Source organism: Salmo trutta, chromosome 17, assembly GCF_901001165.1.
Source record: "Salmo trutta chromosome 17, fSalTru1.1, whole genome shotgun sequence".
Classification (NCBI taxonomy): Eukaryota; Metazoa; Chordata; class Actinopteri; order Salmoniformes; family Salmonidae; genus Salmo; species Salmo trutta.
This window is the reverse complement of record NC_042973.1, coordinates 54,978,106-55,002,120: the sequence shown is the minus strand read 5'-3', so window position 1 is coordinate 55,002,120 and position 24,015 is coordinate 54,978,106. Positions and strand designations below refer to the sequence as shown.

The 24,015-nt window shown below is 46.1% G+C and overlaps 1 protein-coding gene across 2 annotated transcripts in view; it reads right to left on the bottom strand.

Annotated features, from left to right (window-relative positions):
• The window catches only part of LOC115152436 (reelin), a 292,154-nt gene that overhangs the window by 79,679 nt on the left and 188,460 nt on the right, over positions 1-24,015 (bottom strand). For both annotated transcript variants that reach the window (XM_029697314.1, XM_029697315.1), the window contains exons 19-29: positions 23,779-23,907; positions 22,491-22,652; positions 21,559-21,795; positions 20,894-21,086; positions 15,556-15,668; positions 11,509-11,646; positions 9,087-9,273; positions 8,667-8,872; positions 8,171-8,342; positions 7,647-7,853; positions 6,922-7,157 (exon numbers count right to left, since the gene is read on the bottom strand). In XM_029697314.1, the coding sequence (XP_029553174.1) occupies positions 6,922-7,157; positions 7,647-7,853; positions 8,171-8,342; positions 8,667-8,872; positions 9,087-9,273; positions 11,509-11,646; positions 15,556-15,668; positions 20,894-21,086; positions 21,559-21,795; positions 22,491-22,652; positions 23,779-23,907 (1,980 nt within the window). The remainder of the gene's footprint in view (positions 1-6,921; positions 7,158-7,646; positions 7,854-8,170; positions 8,343-8,666; positions 8,873-9,086; positions 9,274-11,508; positions 11,647-15,555; positions 15,669-20,893; positions 21,087-21,558; positions 21,796-22,490; positions 22,653-23,778; positions 23,908-24,015) is intronic.

The following is a 24,015-nucleotide window of genomic DNA, read 5'->3' as shown; positions in this document are numbered from 1 at the left end:
AGAGAGAGAGAGAGAGAGAGAGAGCGAGAGAGAAGAGAGAGAGAGAGAGAGGAAGGGAGAGAGAGAGAGAAGGAGAGCTAGAGAAGAGAGAGAGAGAGAGAGAGAGGAGCGAGAGGAGAGAGAGAGAGAGAGTATAGAGAGAGAGAGAGAGAGAGAAGAGAAGAGACAGAGAGAGAGAGAGGAGAGAATAGAGAGAATAAAGATAGATTAAAAAATACTTACTTGAGTCTGGGAACCCACAACACAATAAACCCTAACCTGTTCACCGGATGTGCTACCTTGTCCCAGACCTGCTGTTTTGAACTCTCCAGAGACAGAAGGTGCGGTAAAGATACTCTGAATGATGGCTATGAAAAGACAATCGACATTTACTCCTGAGGTGCTGACCTGTTGCACCCTCTACAACCCACTGTGATTATTATTATTATCTACACTGCTGTTCATCTATGAACATTTGAACGTCTTAGTCATGTTCTGTTATAATCCCCACCCGGCACAGCCAGAAGAGGACTGGTCACCCCTCATAGACTGGTTCTTCTCTAGGTTTCTTCTTAGGTTCAGCCCTTCTAAGGGGGTTTTTCCTAGCCACCGTGCTTCTATACCTGCATTGCTTGCTGTTTGGGGTTTTAGGCTGGGTTTCTGTACAACACTTTGTGACATCAGCTGATGTAAGAAGGGCGTTATAAATACATTTGATTGAATTTGATTAATGAGGCATGATAATCATCGTTGTTTTAATTTTCTCTTAATCTTACCACATTTCCCGCTACCTTTTGCTGCCATGACAGCAGTAGCAAGTGGAAACGCTTCTTCACACCTCACAATTTATCAACATCAAAAACAATCTGCCTATTTACCAGATTTCCCAAAAGTCTGGTCCAGGAACCCATTTACCTCATCTAGATTGTAAATTGAGTCGTTGCCAGCAGCTATCACATCAACAGGAATATAAAACATTTCCATATCCATATCCTCCTCAACAGGGGCCACAAACCCCTGACTCCCCTCTTCCACATCCCTCTCAACAATCTCCACTTGCATCCCATCACTCGTACCGGCACCTCCTCCACTGCCTGGGAGACTGGCCCCACCTGAACGCACCTCCTGTACCACATTACTCGTAATGGACATCTTCTCCACTACCTGGGAGACTAGCTCAACCTGAACCCTCTCCTGTACCCCTTCACCCGTACTGGGCATCTCCTTACCAGTCTGGAGAAATGGCTCCCCAGATCCATCCTTACCTCCTACAACAATATTTTTCTGCTGCACATCAGACACTATGTTCCCCTCTGGTACAAGCTGCAACTCAGTACCCTAAACACAAGCAACTTGTTCCTCAGCAACAGGTGCTTGATCTACCACTGTTAGCCACATCTACCTACATCAGTGGGACTAGGCGTAACAAGGACCACCTGCGTCCCTCCCTCCGCCTTCTCCCTTTTCGGGCAAGCATGTCGCTTAAGGCCAACATATCCACACTGACAACACTGTTGACTATCCGTACTAGCATAAGCCATATATATACAGTCTGTTGTCATACTTGACTTTAAATGATAACTCCAAAGTCCACTCCGGTGACTCCAAAAACATAAACACCTGTCGCCGAAATGACATAACAAAGGTTATGTATGTAACCACGGTTATATGAGCTATATGGATCACTCCAATATATTGATATTGGTATCATTCTGCGGCGGAGGGATACAAGTGAGGTAAGGTTTTACAGATTTACTCCCATCTACACCTGTGTCCCGGCTGGGGTCATTTTTCAGGCACCTCCACCGTAGAGGATTGGAGTGTTCCATATAGCTCACATAACCGTGGTTACATACGTAAACTTCATTATGTTTCACTATATTGGATCACTCCAATATATTGGTATACCCATATCAGATTTAGTCGGTGCTACAGGGACCTGGCCAGCCAGCGACGAAGTCCCAGCGTGGGACCGAGACATAGGGGCCAATGTTGGAAGGGGGTCCCGGCAAAGTCGACACAGTCCCCGGAAAGGGAGGTGATCCCCAGGACCGCTGAACCAACGGCAAAGGGAGGTACCACATTTACCCTATAGTACCTAGCAAAGGTGGAAGAGGAAGCCCAGCTGGCCACAGCACAGATATCAGTGAGGGGCCCAGGATGAAGCCACACAGATCCACCAGCCACCACAGATCCCAGCACTGGTCTGCCAGCCAGGTGACATGCTGTCGTAACCGTGTCCACAATCCAGTGATAGAGCGTCTGCTTTGATAGCCCAGCCCCCAGGACTCTCTCACTATAGCAGACAAAGGGCTGGTCTGTTGTTCTCACTGACCATGTCCACTCCACATAGGCAGCCAGTGCCCGCACAGGGCACAGCATGCCGGAGGGAGGTCCAGACTCCCCCACCACTGCCAGACAGGATAAAAGGGATGTTCACATGCCTGTCTAACAGACCCTTCAGGACGAATGAAGGGTTGGGGCGGAGCGATATATTCCTCCCACTGGGGTCCATCCGGTAGCATGAAGCTACCGGATGGTAGCTCACCCACCCTCTTCATGGAAGTAATCACTACCATGAAAGCCACCTTCATAAAGAGGTGTTTCAGGGAGGCAGACTCCAACAGTTCGAAAGCTGCCAAGACCACATCCAGATCCCAGATCGCCATTGAGTGGGTCCTAGGTGGACGCAGGCGATGAACCCCCTTCATAAACCTGGATACCAATGGATCGCACCCCACTGGCCTGTCCATTCACCCTACAAGACAGGCAAATATAGTGGCCAAATACCCTCTCAGTATAGGGGCTGCCAAGACCTCATCCAAGCAAGACTGAAGGTATTGGAGGACATACTGCACCCCGCATGACTCGGGCACAACCTCAATACCAGTACACCAAGAGCAGAACAACCGCCAGCGCAACTGTTATGCAGGGGTTGTAGCAGATGCCCTTACACTCCGCATGGTGTTCATTATGCCCTCCTGTAGTCCTAACATGGACCATTGGTGCCTTTCAGTGGCCAAGCCCACAGACTAGGGCGGTGCGGTCTCGGATGCTAAAGAGTTCCCCCGGCCTGAGACAGCACAGCCTGGATCAGGGGAAAAGGAGGGAATGCGTAAAGCTCCAGCCCTGGCCAATCGTGAGCCAGAGCATCCAAGCCCAGAGGCCATGGTGGCTCCAACATGGAGTACCACAGGGGGCAGTGTTCATTGTCCAGGGAGGAAACAGGTCCACCTCCGCCCTCCCGAACTTGTCCCACAGGTGCTGCACTATCTGGGGATGTAGGCTCCAGTCCCAAGGTGGCGGGCCCTCCCTCGAGAGCATATCCGCTGCCACATTCAGGATGCCAGTTACAAGCCCAGAGATGGAGCTTCTGTGCCATAAGATGGAGGCGATGGGACCTCATTCCACCCTGATGGTTGATGTAAGCCACCAATGTGATGTTGTCCATTCTCACCAGGACACGTCCTCACTTCAGATGTGGAAGGAAAGACCGCAGGGCCAGTAGTACAGCTCGGAGTTCTAGTGTATTGACATGCCTGCCACTCCAAGGGGGTAGCCAACAGCCATTGGCCGACCTGCTCTTGGTCACACCCCCCAGCCGATCTGGGAGGCATCTGTGCTGACCAACTCCTGGCGGCACATCCTCAGCATCTCCACCCCACCTGAGAGAAAGGAGCGACAGCTCCACCTCAATAATGCCCTGAGGCACTGTGCGGTCACCTGCAGCTGGCGGTGACAGTGGCGCTTCCGGTGCAGCCGGTGGGAGTTGAACCACAGTTGAAGAGGCCGGAGATGGTGCAGGCCCAGGGGATTTCAGCAATGAGGCCGCCGTCAGCAAGCCAAACAAGCGTTGGCAGGTTAGGACAAATACCACCCGCCTCTGCCGAAAGTGGACGAGGATAAGATCACCTGAACCATTCTGGTGGGCTGGCATGCTCTCATGAGGACTGAGTCCAGTTCCATGCCAATGAAGGCCACCTTCTGGCGTTAGATGACTCTTCTTGTCATTTACAGTAATGCCCAGCTTGCCGATGTGGGTTCTGGTCGGGGCACAAATCAGCTAATCGTCCAGGTAATTGAGGATCAACAATCCTCGGGACATGAAAGGTGCCAGGACAGCGACCATGCACTTTGTGAAAGTGTTGGGGTGCCAAGGAGAGGCCGAAGGGAAGAACAATGAATTCATAAGAAGTCCATTCGAAAGCAAATCGGAGGTACTGCCAATGAGCTGGGTGAACAGGAACATGGAAGTACGTATCCCTCAGGTCCAGCATCACACACCACTTGTCTCTGGACACGGCCTGCCCCAGGATCTCCAGCCGCAGGGTTTTCTTCTTCAGGGGATTGGCCACCGTGGTGACACGAAGGCCCTGAAGGACAGAGGCCGGCATCGCTACCCCTCGGGCATCGTGGACAACACCCAGGGGGGCTCCATACCCTCCTCCCACTTTGCCCTTTGAGACCAGGAGAAGCTGCTGAGGCCGAGGAAGGGTGTATCAGGGGTCCTGCCAGGGCCCGCCTATCCCCTGGCACCCTGATTGCCTGGGTCCCCCAGGCACGTCCCTGTGGCGGTGACAGTTGACAGATTGTTGTTCCACCGCACGCTGTGCCCCTCCCCGCTGGTGTCCCTCAGAATGAGGCGATGGGGCAGGAGAGGGACCTCACCATTGTTCGGGTGCAGGTGGGTGGTGAAAGTCCGTCTGCCTTGGACCAGGGGCCTGAGGAGGCAGCATGAACCGTCTCAGGGTCTCCCGGTCCCTACGAACTTTATCGGTCTGCTCCAGAATGTCATCAACCCCTGGGCCAAACGTCAGCCCTGGGGTGATGGGGGAGAGGCAAATGTGCTCTGGAGAGCAGATGGCAGACGGGATTGGGCCAGCCAGAGATGGCACTGGGAGGTAACTACATCCATCTGGAGCAGGGAAAGCAGTCGAGACACCTCCATCGCTTCCCGGAGGAGCTCCTTTGTGCCCTTTTGCAGCCGGAGAAACAGAGTAAGGCGGCCAAGAGAGCAGAGGGACCCATACGTGGCTTTCAAGTCTGCATCAAAGACTCTGGGGGTCCCGACTTTAGTCGCGGATTCCGCCCTATAATCTCCCGGTCCGGGAGAACCATGACAACTATCATGGTGTCCATGGTAGGGTACTCCCGGAGGCCTAGTGACTCTGCACCCGCAACATAACTCCATTGTCCAGTCTCTGCTGTGAGTCGGAAGCACCCCCTGGCAGAGACCCAGCTTTCCTACAAGGCCTCGTGAACTCAGTAGAGATGGGTACAGATGGACAGTCATCACTGACCACAAGTTTGATTTCCAGTGCAGTGGCTACCCGAGTGAGTAGGCTCCTCCCTCTCGAGCCGCTGGGGGCAATGAAGCCCTGCTGCCGGCTTCTGATGTCCTGTCAGCCTGGTAGCCCCACTCACGTTGGTGAACAATGCCAGCATCGTCCCCCAGGAACAGCCTATCACCGACCAGCAGGGAAAAGCTGTCATCGCCATTGAAGCTAACAACCTACCTTGTTTGTAAAACAGAGATTCAGTGAAGATAATAATCTCATTGATTTATCAAGATCAGTCCCCATGCTTGTCTCAGAGCAGTGCGAAACGGTGCTAAAATAGTTGACCACAGTGAGTAGGCTATTGCTTCAAATCCTATTGCTTCTAACTTCAATATGCTTTTTAAATAAATAAGCCCTACACCACTTTTAACAGCACATTACTCAACACTAGTGAGACTAATGTCGCCTACAGTAGGCCTACAGTATAACGATTTATTTTTTTCAATGACGTGACTCTCAGCCAATAATTTGATTTGGAGGATTGGATGATTCTAAATTAATATCTAAGGGGCATTTTTCGCTAGGGCAAATCTGATCTGTGAGAATTTATAAGGGGCTTTTATATAATTCTAAATTAAATAATAATAATAAGAATCGCTTTGTTTAAAAAATAACAATATTTTTTAGATTATTTTGTTTTCAGATAACCTAAAGTGAGCGAGAAAAAGGCCATTATTGAACATGGGGTGAGACATTCTTACTAATTTGTAAATAAAGCCAGTTTGTTGTTTAGAATTATTTATTTATGTTTTTAGAGGGAGTGTTACCGGTTGGGAGTAGGCTACAGCGCTGCAGTAAGAGCAAAATAATCCTAACATTTCCACACCTAATTGTAGTCTAAGTTTCTCTTAGAATAAAAACCTTAGAGTAACAACAGTTTTAGTAAGAAATACTGAAGTTGTGCATAGTTATCAGTTTCTATTTGGTTTATGACGCCCATTCATTGTCAGTTAAAGACACAGTAGCGCCTTGGGACCCAAAAGCATAATCAGTGCTCTAACTCCCCCTTGCGCTGGTCTGGAGCAATAAAGTAGTGATGCAGGGTACCGTACTGAACCACAAATTACTTCTAAGTCCCGCAGCATAATCACAAAACTTTTAGATGAGCAACCACTGTAACTTGAATAAACATACCTTTAAGAAGTACACTATGCTCAAACATACAATCAACAAGATGCTCTTCTTTAAGAAAAAACACCACCGTTTTCTTCATCCGTGACAAATAAGCAAAATTTTCATAGCCTACCTTCTCTCCTACGGCGACCAGAAACTCCTCCGCAGTGACAGAAGTTTCAGTAATACACCTGAAGCCATGCCGAAGTGACAGGGATGGCATCCCCATGTGGGACGCCATCCCCGCCAAAACCAGGGCAATTCCAACAAGAAATACAATATACCTAATTCTACCACTGAAAAAAAACATACTATTACACTCTTGCTGTAAGTCTTCATAAGTTTGATTACTAAATCAAATCCAGCTTGAATGACCAATATTGAATGAACTGAACATGAACCTATACCATCCCACAGTCTTTCGTACATGTAATTGTGTCTTTGTTATTGATCTCAGTGTCAAAGACCCCACCCCATAATATTCCCCTACCTGGCGGCCACGTTACGCGGAATGACAATGGTAACCCTGGTCCAGCTTTCGTAGTCTCCCGTGGCATAGACAGTGGGTTCCCTGAGCTCCCGCCCACTGCCCTCACAGCCGCCCGCCCCAAAGGAGCCTAGGTAACAGCCCTCCTTCACCAGCGCCCAGGTACGGCCAGCATCATGGGAGTACTGCAGCAGGACTGAGGCCGACGCACTGAACTGAGACTCGCAACCGATGTTCAACTGAAGAAGGAGGAGGGGGGATGATGGGGAAGGGGGGGATGATGGGGGAGGGGGGAGAGGGACAGACAGAGAGAGAAAGACAGACAGAAAGAGACAGTGTGTGTAATGTTTACTGTTAATTTCTGATTGCTTATTTCGCTTGTTAATTTTTTTTCACTTGCTTTGGCAATGTAAACATATGTTTCCCATTCAATAAAGACCCTTTGAACTGAATTGAGAGAGATATTTTATTTTAGATCCACTTTTTGGGGTCAATAATAAACATTACACAAACACGTAAAAAACATTTAAAAAGTAATTGCCTTATGTACAAACCTGTAAAAGTCTTAGAAGGTCAACTTAAAACTTCCTGAGAGAAAGAGGGAGAGATAAGAGAGAAAGGACGAAAAAGGAAACAGAAGAAGAGAGAGAATAGTGAAAGAGAGAGGGAGAGAGGAGAGGAAGAGAGAAAGAATGAGAGCGAGAGAGTGAGAGAGACTGTACACATACCTTAAACTGCAGTGTGTACCCTGGTCTTAGGACCAGGTCTCTGGTCACTGCCACCCTGTCTCCGTCAGATCGCCCGAACACCATGGCAGAGGGGGTGGGAGCACAGAAGCTGCCGTTCCTCTCCTTTTCCATACCCTCATTGCCCAGCATGAGCCACACACTCATCTGGTTCAGAGGGTAGTCAAACGCCGGCTTCTCATAGAAGTTCTACAAACAGAGAGATAGCAGATGTTAAGGATGGTGCTGCATTGCAGCCAATAAGTTGCAACAGTAGACAAATAGCTGACGTTCGGCATCATAGTGAGCTCAGACATTCAGGCATGTCCTATACACGATTTCAAATGTTTATATTTCATTGTGATTATATTGACCACTAAATCCCAGAATCAGATATATTGCCACAAAGTATAGAAGGCTTTTGTAATCATCTGTCTCAGTGTTAGCCAATAGGATTGTCAGTTATTTTCAACTAATGAAATCCTGACCTGTGGCAGCGTGGGGTCGTCAGCCAATGAGAGACGTACCTGTGGCATAGTGGGGTTGGCCATGGGGATGATGTGTTTCTCTCTCTCTGACAAGATGATGACATCATCAATGGCCCACTGGTCGTAGCCGTCCCCAGAGTGAAGGGGCTGCCACCATCTGAACCGGGTACACGGGGTCTTGGAGGCCTGTGGCAACTCATAGTGGACAAACCTAGGGAGGAGAGATCAGTCAGACAGACAGTCAGTCAATCGCATTTATAAGGCCATTTTTACATCACCAGTCACAATGTGCCTTACATTAATCTGCATGGCCTAGACCCCAACAGCACGCAAAAGCATAGTAGCCTCAAAGGAAAAACCCTTGAGAGGAACCAGTCCCTCCTCTTCATCGTGGCTTGGGGAAGACCGTGAAGTGCATCTCAGCGATGAGTCCCCAGCTGATTCCTCTGTCATTACTGTACCGCAGCACCTCTCTCTCCCCTCCCTCTCTCTCTCCCCTCCCTCCCTCTCTCCTCTATCCCTCTTCTCTCCTTACCGTGGCTTGATGAAGTCGGTGAAGTACATCTCAGCGATGAGTCCCCAGCTGATTCCTCCGTCATTACTGTACTGCAGCAGCACTCCTTCCTCCCTGCTGTCTGCCATGTTACATTGTACCCAGTCTCCGCCCACACGCAGATAGAACTGCACAAACTCTGCCCACTCTGTGTCCAGGTCATAGCTCACCAGCTGCCTCAATCCGGCCTGTTATACACACATCATAATAATAATGTTGTTTAATGTTTGTTATCTGGTCAGATAACCACATCTTTGCCTGGTTGCTAACTTTCTTATACAACCAGTATACAACCTGCCCATGATGCTATAAAAGACATCATAATGACAACATTGCAACCAGTTTTACCTACCGGGTATGATGTCACTTTGTGTGTGTGTGTGTGTGTGTGTGTTATCCTACCTTGCTGAAGTAGAGCGAGGACCCAGAGGAGACCACCCCACAGCCCATGTCAGGTGTTACCACCTCTCCACCAATCACCTCCTGCCACACAGCCAGCAGACCATCCTGGGACTCAAAGTCTGACAGGATGCTAGAAGAAAGAGGAGAGGATGCCTGGCAGTCTGGACCTGAGAAACCTTCATCACACCTGGGGAGAGGAGATTATAAGAAATGATAAAGGGTTATAAAGGGTTTCCCCAAGCTCATTACTGCATTTCTATACAATAAAACTTTAAAATGCTATTTCAAGAACAGCAAAAACAAGTAAAAATGACCCAAGCCATTATCACCTTAGTCGAGCTACAAACACATAGCCTATTTGCTATACAATTGTAATGTTACAACCTTGAAAGGGGGGAAATATGAAAAATTATTCACACTGACATGTAGCACTAGCGACTGTTGCATAATAATTGCATAATATCATTAACTCAACATGCATATCTCTTTTCCCAGATTACATAGCGTTGATATTTGTATTCCTTGGCATTACTAATCAAGCTCCACACAAACAGACATCAATGGAGCGCACAGGTGATATTATTATCACATTGTCTACAAATTATTAGAATATTACTTACGATTCTCTATTAATATCAGTGAAGTAGTGGTAAAAAAAGGTGATTAATGGGTAAACTACTCCAATGGGCGATGGAGATAAGACAAACAACCACCGACATGAACAAAAACGTATCACATTTTACAACTGTATTGTTTGCATTTTTTATGCATTTTAATGTAGGTCTGTAGGGAAGATAGGTTCTGGTTTGGGAACCACTGTACTAACCTCTCTCTGCTTGCTTCCTTTCTCGCTCTCTCTCCTCTGTCTCCTTCTGCATGCATTCATTGACTGACTGACAAATCTATAAGCGACTATTTAACAGTGCACTCATTATGCGAGAGGCGGTTTTTGTTTGTTTGGGGGATGTCTGTAGACACGGCAGTAGTCGCGGGACAGTTTTAAATGTGCCTTTTGTCCGGCATTTCATGAACACACTGTCAGTGTGAGACAACTTGAGACAACTTCGAGCTGGGATAGTTCGTTTAACGTTTCAGGCACTTGGCTTGTGCCGCGAGAGGGCAGAGTTAGCCATTTGAGAGAGTGGTGAATGTACTACTAAAAAGGCAAATCCGGGAGCAAAATCCGTGGGACGCAGGCGAACATAGCGAACAAACCACTGTTCATGATTCCACTCGTTCGCAGAGGCAGGCGTGATTAGAACTCAGTCAGATCAAGAATATAAGCGTTCTGAGCTTTGATCAACTCTGGGAGCAATATTAGGATCTTGACCCATCATTTATTTTCTTGATTGTGCACAAAATATATATTTGTATTATTTATTTATTTTTAATTAGAAAACATTTCAGTAGTCCGGACCTCAGTGTCCTCATGTAGTTACGCCCATGAGTGAGCCTGTGAAGACAATTTTGTCTTTTTCGTACTAACTCCAAAGAGTTTTTGAGAGATTTTTATTTTCCTGCGGCAGTCTTGTCTTTAAAATGGTGTAAAATAGTCATATGTTTGAAAAATGGAAGTTTTCGGATTTTCGAGGAGTTTGTATTTCGCGCCACGCCCTATCATTGGATATTGGAGCGGTGTTCCGCTAGCGGAATGTCTAGATGTAAGAGGTTAAAATACACCTATACATTTGTGAACAGCCAACCACAACAACTACAATCCGTAAGGCACAAATAGGCCTAAGTGAGAGAGCAGCAGTGTGATTCACATCATTGTGATAACCGTATCGTCCGTAAACTACACCACTGCTGTCATCCTTACTTACCTCCAAGTGTTTATTGAAATGAGATGTATAATCTTTGGATTCAGACAGCAGTTGCACCATTCGACTGTAGACTACAAAAGCCTATTCCTGCTCTTTTCCTGCGATCCATCAAACACATTTGGTGGTGTGTCATCATAGTGATCTCTGACTTGTGGTCAGACTCAGGTGGAACAAACTTGAACTTTTTTGATGCTGATTTGAATGTCATTGAGAAAGCAGAAAGGTGTCAAATATTTTTTTCACAAACATCCTTTCTACACTTTAAACTAATCCTAGAAGTAATCATGTAGTTTTTCTAAAGTATCTGTAATCTGATTACAATATACTTTATGGTAACGTAACAGACTACAGTTTTTGTAATCAGATCACATGTAACGGGTTACATGTAAACTCCCAACCCTGTGCGCCCTCTACTGGGTATAAGAATGATCAACACGCGCAAGGGTGTTCTGTTTCTGGCAAGGTAAAAAGGTATGTATTGAGTTCGTTTCCACGCCAAGTAACACTTTAAGTTTACAAGTTACTTTTAATGGAAGTAATGTTGTAACGTAAAAAAGTTACTTTTAAAAGTAAAGTTCCCAACAGTGGCCCTCACTGACCTGCAGTGTCCGTGGTCGCACCATCCGTGTCCGTGGCACATCTGAAGGCACTGCTGTCCAATGTAGATGTCGTCCAGAGCCCATTCATCCTGCTCTCCATAGTAGTTCTGGATCCAACGGAACCGCGTGGCACTGGACCTGCACACACAGACAAGAATCAGACACATCAAAGAGAACCAAAGCATCCTGAATGTATTGTTAGGAAAGCTCATAAGCAAAAGTCAGGACCAGGATTTACATTAGGTGAGCAGGAATACCAACAAAGTTGATGAAATGGGCATTGGCAGATTGTTAAAAACACAAATGGAGAAATAATATGCTTGAACACCACATTTTATAAAACCCCAGAACACTAATGAGACTGGGGAGGTGACAATATAGGATCCATCCATACTATATCATCCTTATTGTTGCTTTACCGTCCGTGATGGAGGTGCTCCATGACCTGTGTAACTACACTGCTCAAAAAATAAAGGGAACACTAAAATAACACATCCTAGATCTGAATGAATGAAATAATCTTATTAAATACATTTTTCTTTACATAGTTGAATGTGCTGACAACAAAATCACACAAAAATAATCAATGGAAATCCAGTTTATCAACCCATGGAGGTCTGGATTTGGAGTCACACTCAAAATTAAAGTGGAAAACCACACGACAGGCTGATCCAACTTTGATGTAATGTCCTTTTAAAACAAGTCAAAATTAGGCTCAGTAGTGTGTGTGGCCTCCACGTACCTGTATGACCTCCCTACAACGCCTGGGCATGCTCCTGATGAGGTGGCGGATGGTCTCCTGAGGGATCTCCTCCCAGACCTGGACTAAAGCATCCGCCAACTCCTGGACAGTCTGTGGTGCAACGTGGAATTGGTGGATGGAGCGAGACATGATGTCCCAGATGTGCTCAATTGGATTCAGGTCTGGGGAACGGTCGGGCCAGTCCATAGCATCAATGCCTTCCTCTTGCAAGAACTGCTGACACACTCCAGCCACATGAGGTCTAGCATTGTCTTGCATTAGGAGGAACCCAGGGCCAACCGCACCAGCATATGGTCTCACAAGGGGTCTGAGGATATCATCTCGGTACCTAATGGCAGTCAGGCTACCTCTGGCGAGCACATGGAGGGCTGTGCGGCCCCCCAAAGAAATGCCACCCCACACCATGACTGACCCACCGCCAAACCGGTCATGCTGGAGGATGTTGCAGGCAGCAGAACGTTCTCCACGGCGTCTCCAGGCTCTGTCACGTCTGTCACATGTGCTCAGTGTGAACCTGCTTTCATCTGTGAAGAGCACAGGGCGCCAGTGGCGAATTTGCCAATCTTGGTGTTCTCTGGCAAATGCCAAACGTCCTGCACGGTGTTGGGCTGTAAGCACAACCCCCACCTGTGGACGTCGGGCCCTCATACCACCCTCATGGAGTCTGTTTCTGACCGTTTGAGCAGACACATGCACATTTGTGGCCTGCTGGAGGTCATTTTGCAGGGCTCTGGCAGTGCTTCTCCTGCTCCTCCTTGCACAAAGGTGGAGGTAGCGGTCCTGCTGCTGGGTTGTTGCCCTCCTACGGCCTCCTCCACGTCTCCTGATGTACTGGCCTGTCTCCTGGTAGCGCCTCCATGCTCTGGACACTACGCTGACAGACACAGCAAACCTTCTTGCCACAGCTCGCATTGATGTGCCATCCTGGATGAGCTGCACTACCTGAGCCACTTGTGTGGGTTGTAGACTCCGTCTCATGCTACCACTAGAGTGAAAGCACCGTCAGCATTCAAAAGTGACCAAAACATCAGCCAGGAAGCATAGGAACTGAGAAGTGGTCTGTGGTCACCACCTGCAGAACCACTCCTTTATTGGGGAGGGTCTTGCTAATTGCCTATAATTTCCACCTGTTGTCTATTCCATTTGCACAACAGCATGTGAAATGTATTGTCAATCAGTGTTGCTTCCTAAGTGGACAGTTTGATTTCACAGAAGTGTGATTGACTTGGAGTTACATTGTGTTGTTTAAGTGTTCCCTTTATTTTTTTGAGCAGTGTATATACAAGGATGCTTGTCTGAGTACCAGTGGATTATGTCTGTGAATTGCAAGTGCACCCCCACCTAGACCCCTAATGTGTATTTTAGTGCATGGCCCTGCATGTGTGATGGATGGTGGAGCCACCACGCCCAGTTAGGTTTATTTGTTACAGTCTGAGCAGTCAAAGCAGGTTAGTTCCCTGCAATAGTGACCCAAAATCTACCCAGAGGTGGCCAGGAATCCTTCATGAATGAAATGAGATCAGGAAACCTTTATTTAAGGCCATTGGGCTGGGGAGGGGAGGCTGGGGGAAGGGATGGGGTGGGGGGGTGGGGATGGAGAGGTGAAGGGAGACAGGAAAATTGGTTGTAGGTCAGAGTGCCCTCATGGAAAGGGGAGTGGGAGGTGTGTGTGAATATCTGAGTGTTCATATTGTGTGTGTGTGTGTGCACTGCGGGCCCAATTCAGAGATGAGATTAACTTCTTTGCGATAGGGGGCAGTATTTTCACGGCCGGATAAAAAACGTACCCAATTTAATCTGGTTACTACTCCTGCCCAGAAACTAGAATATGCATATAATTAGTCGATTTGGATAGAAAACACTCTAAAGTTTCTAAAACTATTTGAATGGTGTCTATGAGTATAACAGAACTCTTATGGCAGGCCAAAACCTGAGAAGATTCCATACAGGAAGTGCCCTGTCTGACAATTTGTTCTCCTTCTGCGGCATCTCTATCAAAAATACAGCATCTCTCCTGTAACGTGACATTTTCTATGGCTTCCTTTGGCTCTCAGAAGGCGCCAGAAAGTGGAATGACGTCTCTCCAGTCTCTGGGTGAAAAACAGCAGGAGATTTTGTGAGTGGTCAGGCTGAGAACAGTGACACTGGAGATGCGCGTTCATGTGAATTCTCCATGTTTTTCTTTCTCTCTTTGAATGAATACAACGTCGTCAGTTGGAATATTATCACTATTTTACGAGAAAAATAGCATAAAAATTGATTTAAAACAGCGTTTGACATGCTTCTAAGTACAGTAATGGAATATTTTGCATTTTTTTGTCACGAACAGCGCTCACCCGTCACCCTTCGGATAGTGACCTGAACGCACGAACAAAACGGCGGTATTTTGATATAACTATGGATTATTTGGAACCAAAACAACATTTGTTCTTGAAGTAGAAGTCCTGGGAGTGCATTCTGACAAAGAACAGCAAAGGTAATCAAATTTTTCTAATAGTAATTCTGAGTTTAGTGAGCCCCAAATTTGGCAGGTGTCAAATTAGCTAGCCTGTGATGGCCGAGCTATGTACTCAGAATATTGCAAAATGTGCTTTCGCCGAAAAGCTATTTTAAAATCGGACATAGCGATTACATAAAGGAGGTCTGTATCTATAATTCTTAAAATAATTGTTATGTATTTTGTGAACGTTTATCATGAGTAATTTAGTAAATTCACCGGAAGGTTTCGGTGGGTATGCTAGTTCTGAACATCACATGCTAATGTAAAAAGCTGGTTTTTGATATAAATATGAACTTGATTGAACAAAACATGCATGTATTGTATAACATAATGTCCTAGGAGTGTCATCTGATGAAGATCATCAAAGGTTAGTGCTGCATTTAGCTGTGGTTTGGGTTTATGTGACATATATGCTTGCTTGGAAAATGGCTGTGTGATTATTTGTGTCTATGTACTCCCCTAACATAATCTAATGTTTTGCTTTCACTGTAAAGCCTTTTTGAAATCGGACAATGTGGTTAGATTAACGAGAGTCTTAGCTTTTAAATGGTGTAAAATAGTTGATTGTTTGAGAAAATTGAATTGTGGTATTTTAGTTGTATTTTTTTGTATTTCGCGCCGTGTTATGCCATTGGCTGTTGGCTAGGGGTTCCGCAGGTGGAACGGGGTTCCGCTAGCGGAACGTCTGTCCTCAACAGGTTAATGTGCACAAGTCAGACTTTCGTAAAGGATTCTGTCAATGGGTATACCAACCTGTATGGATGAAAGAATGTGTGTTACCCACCATGCTCTATGAGGTAGGGGCAGAGTGATGCGTCTCCAGTCAGTGAACTCAGAGGGATGGTACACACTGGGAGCAGTGAACTCTGAACAGCTGGGCATCCCTGGTAGGCAGGCCTGGGAAGGGGAGAAAATACTCAGTCAACTCCGTAACATACCATATCAATACACCTGACAGTACAGACAAACTTCATTATAGCTCTTCCAGTATCTACGTGTTTTATGGTTGTTATACCTACATCAGTTAAATGCACTTATTGTATGAGGCTTTCGATAAAACCGTCTGCTAAACTAATGTACGGCTGCATCAGTTCCACAAAAGAGCTGTAAAGAAGCTCTGGAGAGTAGCTCAGTCAGTACCACTAACAACTGAGATCATAAACAGACCTAATACCGGAGAATGCACTCCAAGCTCATCAATAAGCTAAGGACCCTGGGACTAAACACCTCCCTCTGCAACTGGATCCTGGACTTCCTTACGGGCTGCACCCAGGTGGTAAGGGTAGGCAACAACACATCCGCTAGGCTGATCCTCAACAAAGGGGCCCCTCAGGGGTGCGTGCTCAGCCCCTCCTGTACTCCCTGTTCACTCAAGACTGCACGCCAGGCACGACTCCAACACCATCATTGGTGGTGGGCCTGATCACCGACAACAACGAGACACCCTATAGGCAGGAGGTCAGAGACCTGGCCGTGTGGTGCCAGGAAAACATCTTCTCCCTGACCGGATCAAGATAACGGAGACGTTTGTGAACTACAGGAAAAAAAGGACCGAGGACACCACCATTCTCATCGACGTGGCTGCAGTGGAGCAGGTTGAGAGCTTCAAGTTCCTTGATGTCCACATCACCAACAAACTGACATGGTCCAAGCACACCAAGACAGTCATGAAGAGGGCACGACAAAACCTATTCCCCTTCCGGAGACTGAAAAGATTTGGCATGGGTCCTCAGATCCTCAAAAGGTTCTATAGCTGCACCATCGAGAGCATCCTGACTGGTTGCATCACTGTCTGGTATGGCAACTACTCGGCCTCATACCGCAAGGCACTTCAGAGGGTAGTGTGAAAGGCCCAGTACATCACTGGGACCAAGCTTCCCGCCATCTAGGACCTCTATACCAGGTGGTGTCAGAGGAAGGCCCTAAAAATTGTCAAAGATTCCAGCCACCCTAGTCATAGACTGTTCTCTCTGCTACCGCACAGCAAGCGGTACTGGAGCGCCAAGTCTAGTTTCAAGAGGCTTCTAAACAGCTTCAACCCCCAAGCTATAAGACTCCTGAACATCTAGTCAAATGGCTACCCCTCCCCTCTCCACACCACTGCCACCCTGTTTTTGATGAAGATCATCAAAGGTTAGTGCTGCATTTAGCTGTGTTTTGGGTTTATGTGACATATATGCTTGCTTGGAAAATGGCTATGTGATTATTTGTGGCTATGTACTCTCCTAACATAATCTAATGTTTTGCTTTCGCTGTAAATACTTTTTGAAATCGGACAATGTGGTTAGATTAACGAGAGTCTTGTCTTTAAAATGGTGTAAAATAGTCGTATGTTTGAAAAATTGAAATTATTGCATTTGAGGTTTTGTATTTTGCGCCACTCTCTTCCACTGGCTGTTGAATTGAGTGGGACGGTGACGTGCCACCTAGCCCACGTTCTGTATACTCTGACCCGCCTGATCTTCCTTCACTAAACAGCTAAAATAAAGCAGCATAATTTAACTTTAAACCCCAAATCTATTTTGCATGAAGAAACAACCTGTCATTCATCACAAACTTTGTGAATATCTAGGTTTTCCCAGAAAGACTGCATTTAATCAGTGGACACCACTCGTGTTTATTACAACACACCTGTCAAAATTGTTTTCTTTACTAAAGTAGAGGTACATTTTTATTATTATTGTTGCTAAAGGTACTGCATAGGTGTAAACATAATTTTTTTTAGCAAGAGATAGCACTTGTATAGCCTAAGAAAGTAGCAGAAATGTGCAGAAAGGTGTTTTGAATGCTTTTTATGGAAGGGAAACAATAACAGTCTTGAATTTTTTTGGCAACATAATGATATAAACTTATATAATGTATAATGAGGAATTCAACTACAAAATACTATTCTTCCATTTTTTGAACCATTGCCCCCACCCACAATGTGCATAAACAACAACAATAAATAAATACAAAACAAAAACGTTAAGAACATAAATCAATCATCTCTAATTAGCACATGTAGTATGTAGCACATGACAGTATGCAAGTGTGTGTGTGCATGGACTTTGCAGATGTATTTCTCACATGTGCAGCACAGTATTTGTTTTACAGTCCTTCTTTGGGGGGCAGAATTGGCATCTCCTCCTCTTGCCTGCCCCATATGCAGCCTCAGGTAGATCAGGACAAGATTCAGCCCCCTGAACAGCTTTCACAAGTGATGCAAAAGCTGCTGTTCGGGGGAGGCGTTCCCTTCTTTGAATGTGTGGGGTTACAAGTGCCTTTCCCAGCTGCTCCAGGAACACCCTCCTCTTGTTCCACTTATCAGGCATCCAGGTAGGGTTGATCTTGTTCCATATCACGAAGGCATGTAAGAGGACACATCATTGATGTTATGGAAGATGACCAGGGGCCAGCGGGCAGTCATCCTCTTGCAGCTGTAAGTTCCAATCACCTTGTCCAGATTGTCCACGCCTCCTTTATTGTGGTTGTAGTCCAGGATGATGGCTGGCTTCCTGTGCTCAGAAGGACCACATTCTTGTTCCTCTTTGGGAGGTTTAACAGTGAAAATCACTTAAAAAATGTACTTCTGAATGGAACCAGTTGCTCATCCACTGTTACTTCAGGCACAGGGTTGTAGAGGTATGGCAGATGCTCCACCCACTTCTCCCAGCCCTCTCTTATGGCCGCCAGTTTGTCTCTCACACGTCTTGCAGGTCTTGACTCACGGTTATCAAATCGTAGCATTCTTGAGAAAGTGTGAAAGACTTTCAGTGGTATCGTGGCATGGAAAATCGCCTTTCCACTCTCTGCATTGCAGAGAACACATGTAGCCTCAGCTCGGGACCTATACACACCCGCTAAGATTAGCAGCCCTATGTAGGCTCGCAGGTCAGTCTCCTCCATCCTTTTCCAGTTGTCTCCATATTCACAGAAACCCTCCAAATTTGTCATCTCCAAGATGATTTTTTCGATGGATGGTGTGCTGAACATATAGAATCTTGAGGTGATGTCCTGGGCATGGGCAACTGCATGTCTCATGTGCTCCGGGGTCATCCTTATGACTTATTGTGCTGCCATCCTGCCCTGGTTGTCATATGGTGACAAGCAGCATGTTATTTTGCTGTTCTTTGACAAAAATGTCTCTCTTTCAGCTTGGGGGATTTCTTCTTCATCTGAAGATGATGCATTGTGCTCTGGGTTGTATTCTTCCCCATCTTCTTCTTCAGATACATCCTCCTTTTCTAAATCATTGTTCTCTTGTTCCTCCTGGACATCTGAAAAAAATCTGATCTATGACCTGTTAGGCACTGAAACGTGCACCATTGGCTTCAGCAAAGAGAGAACTGGGGGGACTGTCATCTGCAGCACCTTTATAGCCTCTGACTTCATTCCCCATTTGTAAACAATTTCAAGAAATGTTTATTTTGTCTGATTTTTTAAATGATTTTGTCTGAATTTTTATTTATTTTGCCTGTGAACTTGAGTCATGTGTGGGTCGTGGAGGGAAGATGCTGCACGTGCACAAGAAAGTTTTGGTTTTGTCTGTGTTCAATCTCAATTTCTCATTGTGTGCGTGTGTGTGTGTGTGTGTCTTTGTGGTTTTTGTGGTGTGTAAATGATTTTATAACTGCCGGTCAAGTTTGACCCTAAGACAATCTTTATACACTGGTGGTGTACAGCTTTCATGGAAATATGAACAAAGGCGATGTTTCACTTTTTCTAATGTTGGTGTCACTCTAGGAAAGGTCATCAAATTTCAAGTTGAAAAAATATCATTTAGGGGGTTTCCACTGCTGTTAAACGTAGTGGCGGGTAATTTTGTACCCTTAAGACAACACAAGGGTGAAATTAAGTAACTGCTAAACTTTAACATTAGAACTGAACCACTTCTTGTCCCTTTTAAGTTGATTGCTCCAGTCACAATTCATAGACCACACCCTTTCGCAGTATGCTCAATCCAAATTGAGAATATCCAACTCCAACAATTTCCTGGTAAATAACCTATTGACTTCATTATTTTCTCCTGTTCGTCATATGCCATTATCATCATTCATCCTGTAACCATTGATACATTTGACTCTTTATTATTCTACTTTTGCATTTTACCTGTTGTTGTGTGTTTCTCTGATACAAAAGAAGCGCTAGAAAACGGTACAAATTCACAAATCTGACATTACGCTCATCAGATATACCTTCAGATAAATCAATGATTACAATTTTGTCTTATAGTGTTATTGTTAATATCACTCATAAGTCAGATCTTCTTAGAATACCCTTTTTGTCCAATAATGGACTGGTGCCCTGATTCATAAAAAAAATATGAATAATCCTTAGAGATAAATTCATAACTTTACAGTAATAACTTGGCCAATATTCCATACAATAATATGAGCATCAATACAGAAAGGTAGAACTAGGACTGTTCCAAATTATATAACACGGGTGTAAAACCTTTGCTCTTCCTAATTAAAAAATAAATAAATAAATAACCACATTCTAATCTATAGATTAGCTAGACACCCCTGAGCAAACGTGCCAAATTCCATGACTGTCAAACAGATAAAGCGATACACAGTGTACAAAACATTATGAACACCTGCTCTTTCCATGACATAGACTGACCAGGAGAATCTAGGTGAAAGGTATGATCCTCATTGATGTTAAATCCACTTCAATCATTGTTGAGGATGGGGAGGAGACAGGTTAAAGACACATTTTTCAACCTTGAGACAATTGAGACATTGAATAGCACACATGCACAATCTGAGAGTGAATGGGCAAGACAAAAAAGATTCAAGTGCCTTTAAATGGGGTATGGTAGTAGGTGCCAGGCGTACCTGTTTGTGCCAGGGATACCTGTTTGTGTCTGGGGTTTTCACACTCAACCGTTTCTCGTGTGCTTCAAAAATGGCCCACCACCCAAAGGACATCCAGCCAATTTGACACAATTGTGGGAAGCATTGGAGTCAACATGGGCCAGCATCCCTGTGGAACGCATTCGACACCTTGTGGAGTCCATGCCGCTACGAATTGAGGCTGTTCTTAGGGAAAAGGAGGGGTGTTCTTAATTTTTTGTACACTCAATGTATATGTGCCTTTTATTGTTGATCATTCATTATATTTCACTACTTCTTCACCTCTTTGACCAGGTGCCAGGTCAGGCCATGATTGGTGGAGAACTCCAGGCGGACCTGTGTGTCGATGTGGGGGGAGGGGTCTCGGCCGCAGCCCATGACCAATGAGAACTGCAGTGTGTAGGAGGCTCCAATCTGCATGGACTGGGTCTCCACATAACGGATACTGGAACCTGGGTTGGGCTCGCCTGAGAAACTACAGTACAATAAACGGTTAACTAACACACATTAACAACACACAGAACTGCTTATCCACATAGTGTCTATTGGAACAGGGGCCTGAAAAACAGTTCATACGCATCTCTTGGCTCAATCTGAAGCAGAGGTGAATGTTATTTACCAATACCTGTAAAGCTGTTGGTAATGTTTTTTAGCAGTATTTGGTTTTATTTGAGTAGATGACACAGGTACATACAATATTTGTGATGACACTATACCCCGGGAGAGTATGCTGTGTTTTGTTCCGATAGCGTAAAAGCCCCAAAAAACAAGATAATAGCAACGATTCAGCACCACTGAGATGGACTGCGACATAACTAAAATTCTGTAGTTCAGCACCACATGACAGTGTACAGAAACCTTCTAAGGTGCAACCTTTCTCCACTAGCCTGAAGATAATTGGGAAGTACTGTAGGCTGGAAAGTGAGAAACGCTTGTCTTTAGTATACCTGAGTGTCCAGTCGTGCTGGCAGTAGGGTTGGACGTGCCCCAGGTAGAAGCCCAGACTCTGAGTGACGTCAAGTACATTGCTGAAGTCCAGACTTATGGTGTTGAACAGCAGAGAGGTCATAGTGATCTCATCCACTGCCCAAACGTCATGCCCACGCCCAGAGTGGTACGGCTGCCACCAACGGAACTGCACCCCAAATTTACGGGCACCGGGGGGGAGCTCCACTGATACAATCCTGTAGAGGCGAGAAGGAAGGAGGAATGGAGGGGAGAGAATGAAGGGAGGATGGGAAGGTAGATGGAGAGTGAGGATGGAGGGACAGAGAGGAACACAGGAAGGGATGGAGAGAGGGAGAAATTAGATAAGTGCAGGTGGAGAGAGAAGATGGAGGGAAGGGAAGGAGAAGGAGTGGGATGGAGTGTTATCAATGTTCTCAAAATAATCCAAACAGTCCAGATGGAGTGAGTCACATTAGCAAGGCTCTGACTGACTGGGTCTGGATGGTGCTCTTCTAGAACCCTCACAGCTATGGACTCAATTACCTCCTCTCAGCAGACACACACACACAATGTGCATTCACACCTCTAACCCGACACTTTGCCCCCAGCCTTCTGCCCCCTGATGAAGAGCTCTCTAGGTGGCCCAGGCCCAGCTCTCTCTGTGTGTGTGTGTGTGTGTGTGTGTGTGTGTGCGTGCGTGCGTGCGCGCGCATGTGTGAGCATGTGTGTGTAGCTGTTTGTCTTCATTACAACACACAGTAGACAGTACTAAATGGATCCCTGTGGGTTACATCTCTCCTCTCAGCACCAGGCATCCATTAGCACAAGAAATATGTGTGTTAACAGTATTAGACGCCTTAGGACTGTTTTACACATGCGCGCACACAGAAACACACACACCTCCAGCCCCCCACCCCCTCCAGTACAGTACCTGGGTTCGTGGAAGCCCTTATATGCGTAGTGTTGCAGCAGGGTCCAGGTAATACCATTGTCTGAGGAGAAGTGCAGCAACACACCTTCTCCTGGTTGGTCAGGGGCAGGACAGGAGCTCAGGATGCTACGACTTCCCAGACGCAAAGTGAACTGGAGGTACCTGGGGGAGAGAGGGGGGGTGGAGAAGGAGAGAGAGAGAGAGGGGGTCGAGGGGTAGAGGGAGGAGAGGTGAGAGAGGAAGGGAAGGGGGTTAGACAAATAGACACAGATGGAGGAAGGAAGGGTGGGAGAGGAGGAGGGGTGGCAGGATGATGGATGAGATGATTAAACGAATGAGGACAAAAATAGATAGAAGAGAAGGATGAGAGGAAGAGCGGGGAGAGAGAGAGAAAGACAGAGAGAGAGGGTGAGAGAGAGAGAGAGAGAGGGAGGGAGAGAGTCAGACACATTTAGACATGTTTTCACCTTCCTCTCATAATGTGTCTCTGAGAGTTGACATATTAGCAACTAGGGAAGAGAGAGATGGTAGCACCCAGAATGCTGCACTATTCATCAACACACACACACACACACACACACACACACACACACACACACACACACACACACACACACACACACACACACACACACACACACACACACACACACACTGCCCTCAGTGACACACTCAGCCTCCAGCTCCCTCTGTCCTTGGCTCTGGCTCAGTGTGGCTCTAATCACCAGCCCAGTTTCCTCTGGCAGGCAGGCGCTCATTCAGTCTGAGAGGAAAGTGGTATTAAATATGGCCGTCAGGTGGCACACAGGGAGCCACAGAAGGCATCATCAATCAAACACAGATGCCATCTCATCTCTCTATCCTTCTCTCCTACTCTATTCCTCACTCTCTTTCATTCTTCCTTTCCCCTCAAATCTCCTCTCATCTACAGTCCCCATCCATCTCACACCACAGGGATGGGGGAAGGAGAGAAAGAGGGAATATGTGACAGAGGAGAGGAGAGAGGTGACTTGTTGGAACTTCTGCAATATTAATCAGAGATTAGAATGCCTGCTGAGGATATGAGATGAACCCTGATATGATCCCAGTATAATGTATTCTGTGACTGACCATTAGAGAAGGTGTGTAAATGTGAATATTCATGTGTACCTCCAAGTCTCATTCATAGACATTGACTGAAAATGCAAGACATTATCATTATTTTTCTCTCTCCCCTTTCTTTCCCGTACAGTAATACACGAGTATGTGCAAACACCTGTGAGTGTGTGTCCCTAGCCCAGTACTGTACCTGGCCTGAGAGCTGTCGAGCGGTGCGGTCACCAGGTGTCGTCTGCTGTCCCTGTTGAAGACCAAAGCCTTGCCACTGGCCAGAACCCCACAGCCGAAACTCACCTCCGCTCCCCTCAGGGAGGAGAAACTGTGGAAGGAGGAGATATAAAGAACTTCACAATCTGTTTAATATGGCTGTTCTTATCAGTTGACACTCCAGAGAAGCTAGTAATGCAACATAAAATGTAAACAAAAT